The sequence below is a fragment of the Malus sylvestris genome, chromosome 7 (assembly GCF_916048215.2).
Source record: "Malus sylvestris chromosome 7, drMalSylv7.2, whole genome shotgun sequence".
NCBI classification, from domain to species: domain Eukaryota; kingdom Viridiplantae; phylum Streptophyta; class Magnoliopsida; order Rosales; family Rosaceae; genus Malus; species Malus sylvestris.
The window spans coordinates 12,983,384-12,991,151 of NC_062266.1; the positions used below are offsets into that span (position 1 = coordinate 12,983,384).

The window sequence follows — 7,768 nt, forward strand, 5'->3', positions numbered from 1 at the left end:
TAAGTGGAGACGACTGTATAAATTTTAAAATGTCATTGTGTTCTGTTTTACGCCAAGTCTATCATTAGTTTCAAGTACTCCATGTATTTTCTTATAGTTACTTTCAAAGTCTTTTTAGTTCTTTATCTATCTCTTTTGCTTTGAGCCTCCTTCTCAGAGTCGTATCTTCTAACCGATGCATATGTAAGTCTTCGGTTCACATGCTCAAATCATTTTAATTGATTTTCTTTCATCTTATCCTCAAATTCGGTAGCTTCTACTTTATTTTAGATATTCTTGTTCTTAATCTTACTATTTCTCGTGTGTCTATATATTTAACGAAGTATTTTCATCTCTATTACACTTATTAATGCCTTAAAATTAATTCTTTCATTTTTCTTTTCAAGAAGCAGAAAAGATATTGCCCGTACCAAGTTGAAAACCAAACCAAGATACATGTTGACACCGATGAGTCAAGGCCTTCATTGCACGTGTAACTACTACTACTCAGTACTCCAGTACAGTGCCATTTTGGATTTTGTACAATGTCACAAATCTCGAGGAAAAAGTCAATCTTTAAATGCCGTCTCGTTCTCTGGGTCCAAAACACCAACCCGAAACCCTACCACCTATCAATGCTCCTCCTCCCCTCCTCTTCACTTCCTATATGCCCTTCTTGTCCTTCCGACCAACTGTCGGCGAGAATATTATATAATTCATAACAGGGTATTTCTGAATAAATAAACAAGTAAATAACACAGTGTATGTGTTTGTTTTAGGCTGAGCTGTTTGTTTTATATACAATGAGAAAGCTGAGCTGTTTGTTTGTACTTTCCCTTTACAATTTGGAGGCACACCTATTTTGTAGTTTGATTTCATCTTCAGCTTCCACCCACCTTCCAAATGTCTCGAACCAATGTCACTTGACTCTAGTCTCCATTTCCTACTTGTATATATATTCTCTCCCTCTAAACCTCTCTCACCACAAAAACCTCAAAATTTAAAGCCCTCTCTCTCTCTCTCTCTCTCTCTCTCTGGATCACATACATTTTACAGAAATATGGTTTCATCATCAGCATCAACTTCTCTGATGATCTCTCCAAGAAAACTTAGGTCAGATTTGTATTCTTACTCATACCAAGATGATTCAGAAACCCCACTAGTGGTTAATGTTCTTGCTTCTCTGATTGAGAGAAACATGGCAAGGAACCAGAGGATTGCCAAGAATTGCAGCAGCCCTTGGTACATGTCCAAGGACATGAAAAAGACTAGGATTTTTGAGTGTCATGAGACTCCTGACCTGACAATTCAGTCATACTTAGAGAGGATTTTCAGGTACACAAGAGCTGGGCCGTCTGTGTATGTTGTTGCGTATGTGTATATTGATCGGTTTTGCCAGAACAATCCTGCATTTAAGATCAATGTCACTAATGTCCATAGGCTCCTCATCACAACTATTATGGTGGCTTCCAAGTACGTTGAAGACATGTTAGTCTCTCTCCCTTTCCTTAAGTTTCCGAGATCCTATGATTGATTCTCTCTTTCACAATATCGCTTATATGTGAACATAAGTTCTAATATGAAGTATACATTTTTTTTCTTGACAGGAATTACAGAAATTCATACTTTGCAAGAGTTGGGGGATTCACAACCAACGAATTGAACAAGTTGGAGCTTGAATTTTTGTTCTTAATGGGGTTCAAATTGCATGTGAATGTGAGTGTGTTTGAGAGCTATTGTTGTCACTTGGAAAGAGAAGTTAGCATTGGAGGAGGGTACCACATAGAGAGCACATTGAGATGTGCAGAAGAAATCAAAAGAAGGCAAAACGAAGAGAGAAGATACAATCAGTTTGCTGGTGTTTTGCTGTAGTTCAAATGAGGGATATTTCTTTACCCTTTTTTTTGGGGATTTTATCCTACCATTCTTCTGTAAATATTGGTTTATAATATTTGTGAAAATGTATTATTTGGGTGGTTCAGGTAAGCTAATACAGAGTGTTGTCCTATTTTTTTGGGTAAAGAAAAAGCACAATATTTAATTTCCAAATTGCCTAATTATTGGTAACTGTGAAATCAAAGTAGAAGGTCTGCAAACATATTTGGTATTTTTATTGTATAATGGAAAATTGGTTTGATGTGACATTTGAAAGTTTATAAAAAAAGACCATGAAAGTGATTGAATTCTCCAGCTAAAAACAATGTGCAGCGGCCACTAAACACATCTAATTAATAGATGGAGGTGTTGAGATTACTATAGAGTATGAGATATTTCAAATTTTTTAGTGTTAGATTTTTATTAAAAAATACAACAAAATAGGAATTATTGTATTACTCCACATTATTGTAAAATTTTGTGGAGACGACACTCTCTTATTCTTATCGAATTGCTGCCGTCCGGTTGTTTTGGAACATTAGGGATACTGGATAAGTAAAAGGATTCCTTAGTTCTTTTTTACTTTTAATCTGGTGAGGTGAACAAGTAGACAAATGAAGACGGCTACTTTGGAAGTGTGTTAAGACAAAGGTAACAAACATGACAAAAAGATGTAATTAAGAAACCACCATCCATTTCTTAAAACTATATACTCACTTTCTCTATTACTCCACAAAAAATCTTATTCATTTTAATTTGTTTCGTCACGCATGTGGGCTAATCAAAGTAACAGGAAAGGAAGAGATGACATTTGTAAAGCACAAACATGAAGACTTGACCTTCTCCTTTGATCATTACTCTTGGGTTTGAATCCGTTAAACTGTAATATTAGATTTATGTTTAACGTATTAAAAAGTTGCAAAGGATCAAGATTATGGTGGAGGATGCATCATTACCGACAAACGACAAAAATTAAGGAGGAAAAAGTGAAGAAAAAGAAAACAAATTGCAGTGGTGGAGAGGCCAAGTTGTTGGTAGGAGAAGCATCTTGTACTATTATAGACAGGCAAAGAATGATCAAAAGAGTTCTTTTATTGTTAGTCAAAGATCAAAAGAGTACTTAAACACTATTTACTTCATCGTAAAATTGTTTTCATGCCTTGAAGGTCTCTCATTTGATGTGGTTGCTTTTATTTTTATGTTGTTAAACTCTTAGTTAGTTCAACAGAAGGCAACGCTTATTCTTATTCACTATTCTCACACATCGTGTGTATAATCAAAATAGAATCCAAGGAATGGAATTAACCTAAGAGACAAGTGATCTAAGGACGTTAGATCAATGAAACATTTCTCTTATGTTAATTCCTAACAAGTTCGTAATCATAGGACTGTCAATTGGGCATTAACAATCTTCTGCTAGTATGTATTATTTCAACTCAATCGTGAGTATGATTTGTCTCAAGTCAGGAGAGTTGATGCTTTATTCCTTTATCAGACAAAAACTGTTGAAATGCTTTGTTTATGTATTCACCACCACCATCACTGTGGAGAGTTTTAATGGCTACTTGAAACTGGTTTAAGATGAAATTGTATAAGGAAACAAATATACCATAAACATCACTTTTATTGCCAATGGGACAAATCTAGCAATATTTTGTACAGTGGTCAATGAAGGTGACATCATATCTGAATCCTTCTAGAGAAACACAAGGAGCAAGGCCCCACACATCACTGTGAACAAGATCAAAAGGTTTTACAGATTTGTCTACTGAAGAAGAAAATCGGAGTTTACTAAATTTGCCCTCTAAACATGTGTGACACAGTGAAGGTGCTTGATCAGCAACACAAGGAACATGAGAGGATTCTAAAATTTGAGAAACAATTGAATTAGAGGGATGACCTAATCTCTTATGCCAAATACTGGTTGTAACTTGTTTTCCCAGAAAAGCTGCAATTTTCTCTTTGTTGATAACTGCATGAGAACTTGGTGAGATGATCGGATACAGTCCATTGTTACACAACCCTTTGTAAAGCACCTTCCCGGTGGCTTTGTCCTGAATCCAAAATGAAAAAGCATTGAAGATCAACCAAAAATTATTATCCAAGCAGATCTTATGAATAGACAATAAGTTTTGAGACAGTTTTGGCACATATAGAACATAATTAAGCCTAATAGGCTGCATTGGAGTTCGAAAAAGAGCAGAGCCAATGTGAGAGATAGCTAAACCTTCACCATTAGCAGTCTGAATGGTCTCATTATGGAGTTGACAAGGAAAGATTTCCCAATTCTGAAGTCATATGATTATTTGCACCTGAATCAGTAAGCCAAATTTGTTGCTGTGGAGGAGTAGATGGCACTGAGAGGGAATAAGTGGTACCATTGATTGTTACCGCATGCATAGCACTCATTTGAGAATTTGCATTCTTTTGAAAACATGTGTCTGCAGTATGATAAGAGTTCCTACAAACAAGACATCCTGAGGAACCACTTGTATTTCTATATCAACAGGTATCAGCGAGATGGTTGTGCTTGCCACATATTTGACAACCTTGTGAGAAATTTATGTTTCTGAATCAACATGTATATGCCAAATGATTAAGTTTCCCACATATTTGACAGAGTTGAGTCTGAAACCCATAATTATGTATGCTTGGTGGAGATGTACCAAGGATGCCAGGTGCAGGACTTGAGTGAAAGTTCTTGCTATTGCCATATCTCGGATTGAAATTGGATCCAAAACAATTTCTGCCTTTACCATTCTGATTAAAAGACCTATATGCATTTGAATTGGGACTAGCATGATTTCCACCAGCACTTGAAAAAGACTGATTCTTGGACGCCAAGTCATTGTTCTGTGCCATTAGTGCAGACAAAACATGTGATGCAGGAATAGTTTCAATCAATGTTTCTTCAGCCAACAATTGAGATCGAAGATCTTTCAATAATATCACAGTTTCACGATCCCGAATCGCAGATCTTATAATATTAAATTCAGCACGCAGACCATTCAATGTAAAAATCACAATATCATCATCATCAAGGAATACACCAACAGTAGACAATAAATCTCTTGCTTCTTTAATTTTCTGCAAATATACAGTCATAGAATCATTACGCTTCTTTATAGTTTGCAGTTCAGATTTAAGTTGAAAGATACTAGTTCTTGTGATGGTTGAGAATTGTTCTTTAAGTCGAGTCCACAACTCTTTAGAGCTGGTACTACCGATCGCACAAGAAATTCCAGCAGGAGACAAGATTGCAGTGATCACCTACATTAATGCTTTATCATGCATCTTCCACACTTTGTAGTCATTAGATTGAACCCGTGTAGTAGAATCATCAGATAATGCTTGGCAAAATTGGTCAGGATAAGGGATTGAGCCATCAACAAAACCAATTATGTTATGGCCTTCAAGCAGTAGCTCCATCTAAAAATGCCAAGCCAAATTTTTTTTGTTTCATCCAATTTCACATTAATTGAGCTTGAAACCGGCGAGATCAAAGAAGCAATCGGAGACTGGAGAATCTGTAACTGAGCAGTGGTCACCATTGTTACCTATTATGAAGAAATCCCAAGAAATCTTGATAGAGGACTAACCACAAACACTTGGTGGGTATACTTTTGACAAGAACGAATCAGAAGAGGGAGAAGACGAAAAAACCCCCAATTTTACCAGAAGAAATCACAGTATGAAGAGAGAAGATTGTAAAAGTGGAAGTAACCATAACCAAAATCAAAATCTATCAAGCTATCATGTTAGGAGTATTAAGATCCTATGGTTGAGAAATAAGAGTTAGTTAAGATGGTTATTGTGTAGCTTAGAGGGTAAGCTACCAATGCAAATATATACATCTTGTAATAGTCATTTGTAACTAACTTGTAAAGAAATACATTTATGAATTCTCTCTCTTCTCTCTAAACTCTCTTATTCTTTAACATTTCTCTCTGTGTTTCTTTCTGCATAACTTTCTTTGTCACATATACAATGGTTTACATGGTATCATCGCCAGAACAAGCATGAAAGCTTGACGGATTTCGATTCTGGTTATGGTTGATTCGGCTTCTACAATCTTCTTTCTTCATACTGTGATTTCTTTTGGTAAAATTGGGGGTTTTTTCGTCTTCTCCCTGTTCTGATTCGTTCTTGTCAAAAGTATACCCACCAAGTGTTTGTGGTTAGTCCTCTTTCATAATAGGTCACAATGGTGACCACTGCTCAGTTACAGATTCTTCAGTCTCCGATTGCTTCTTTGATCTCGTCGGTTTCAAGCTCAGTTAATGTGAAATTGGATGAAACAAATTATTTGGCTTGGCATTTTCAGATGGAGCTACTGCTTGAAGGCTATAGTATAATTGGTTTTGTTGATGGCTTGATCCCTTGTCCTGACCAATTTTGCGAAGCATCATCTGGGGATTCTACTACACGGGTTCAATCTGATGACTACAGAGTATGGAAGATGCATGATAAAACATTAATGCAGTTGATCACTACAACCTTGTCTCCTGCTGGAATTTCTTGTGCGATCAGTAGTACCAACTCCAAAGAGTTATGGACTCGACTTAAAGAACAGTTCTCAACCATCACAAGAACTAATATCTTTCAACTTAAATCTGAACTGCAAACTATAAAGAAGGGTAATGATTCTATCACTGTATATTTGCAAAAAATTAAAAAAGCAAGAGATTTATTATTTGCTACTGGTGTATTATTTGATGATGATGATATTGTGATTTTTACACTGAATAGTCTGTCTGCTGAATTTAATACTATAAGATCTGTGATTCGGGGTCGTGAAACTGTGATATCATTGAAAGATCTTCGATATCAATTGTTGGCTGAAGAAACATTGATTGAAATTATTCCTGCATCACCTGTTTTGTCTGCACTAATGGCAGAAAACAATGACTTGGCATCCAAGAATCAGTCTTTTTCAAGTGCTGGTGGAAATCATGCTAATCCCAATTCAAATGCATGTAGGTCTTTTAATCAGAATGGTAAAGGCATAAATCGTTTTGGATCCAATTTCAATCTGAGATATGGCAATAGCAAGAACTTTCACTCAAGTCCTCCTGGCATCTTTGGTACATCTTTACCAAGCATACATAATTATGGGTTTCAGACTAAACTCTGTCAAATATGTGGGAAACTTAATCATTTGGCATCTACATGTTGATTCAGAAACATAAATTTCTCACAAGGTTGTCAAATATGTGGCAAGCACAACCATCTCGCTGATACCTGTCGATATAGAAATACAAATGGTTCCTTAGGATGTCTTATTTGTGGGAACTCTTATCATACTGCAGACACATGTTTTCAAAAGAATGCAAATTCTCAAATGAGTGCTATGCATGCTGCAACAATCAATGGTACCACTTATTCCCTCTCAGTGCCATCTGCTCCTCCACAGCAACAAATTTGGCTTACTGATTCAGGTGCAAATAATCATATGACTTCAGAATTGGGAAATCTTTCCTTGTCAACTCCATATCCATCTAATGAGACCATTCAGACTGCTAATGGTGAAGGTTTAGCTATCTTTCACATTGGTTCTGCTCTTCTTTGAACTCCAATGCAGTCTATTAGGCTTAATTATGTTCTATATGTGCCAAAACTGTCTCAAAACTTATTGTCTGTTCATAAAATCTGCTTGGATAATAACTGTTGGTTGATCTTCGATGCTTTTTCATTTTGGATTCAGGACAAAGCCACCATGAGGGTGCTTTACAAAGGGCTGTGTAACAATGGATTGTATTCGATCATCTCACCAAGTTCTCATGCAATTATCAACAAAGGGAAAATTGTAGCTTTTCTGGGAAAACAAGTTACAACCAGTATTTGGCATAAGAGATTAGGTCATCCTTCTAATTCAATTGTTTCTCAAATTTTAGAATCCTCACATGTTCCTTGT

At 36.1% G+C, this 7,768-nt stretch overlaps 1 protein-coding gene across 2 annotated transcripts; it reads left to right on the forward strand.

The window, feature by feature from the left end:
* The first annotated feature begins 817 nt into the window (after positions 1–817).
* LOC126629891 (cyclin-U2-1-like) lies at positions 818–1,987 on the forward strand. Of its 2 annotated transcripts, none has more exons than XM_050300040.1 (2): positions 818–1,452; positions 1,587–1,987. In XM_050300040.1, exons 1-2 carry the CDS (start codon positions 896–898, stop codon positions 1,849–1,851), a joined length of 822 nt encoding a protein of 273 aa, XP_050155997.1. In that variant the 5' UTR covers positions 818–895; the 3' UTR covers positions 1,852–1,987. The 2 variants fall into 2 exon arrangements, with proteins under 2 accessions (XP_050155997.1, XP_050155996.1); XM_050300039.1 differs by having other exon boundaries at positions 826–1,467.
* Positions 1,988–7,768: the final 5,781 nt, after the last annotated feature.

Excerpts from the sequence above, each read along its gene's own strand:
- LOC126629891 (XM_050300039.1), top strand. The coding sequence starts at position 896 with ATGTCACTTGACTCTAGTCTCCATTTCCTACTTGTATATATATTCTCT. Across the intron at positions 1,468-1,586 it reads TCCAAGTACGTTGAAGACAT|GAATTACAGAAATTCATACT; the intron begins GTTAGTCTCTCT and ends TTTTCTTGACAG.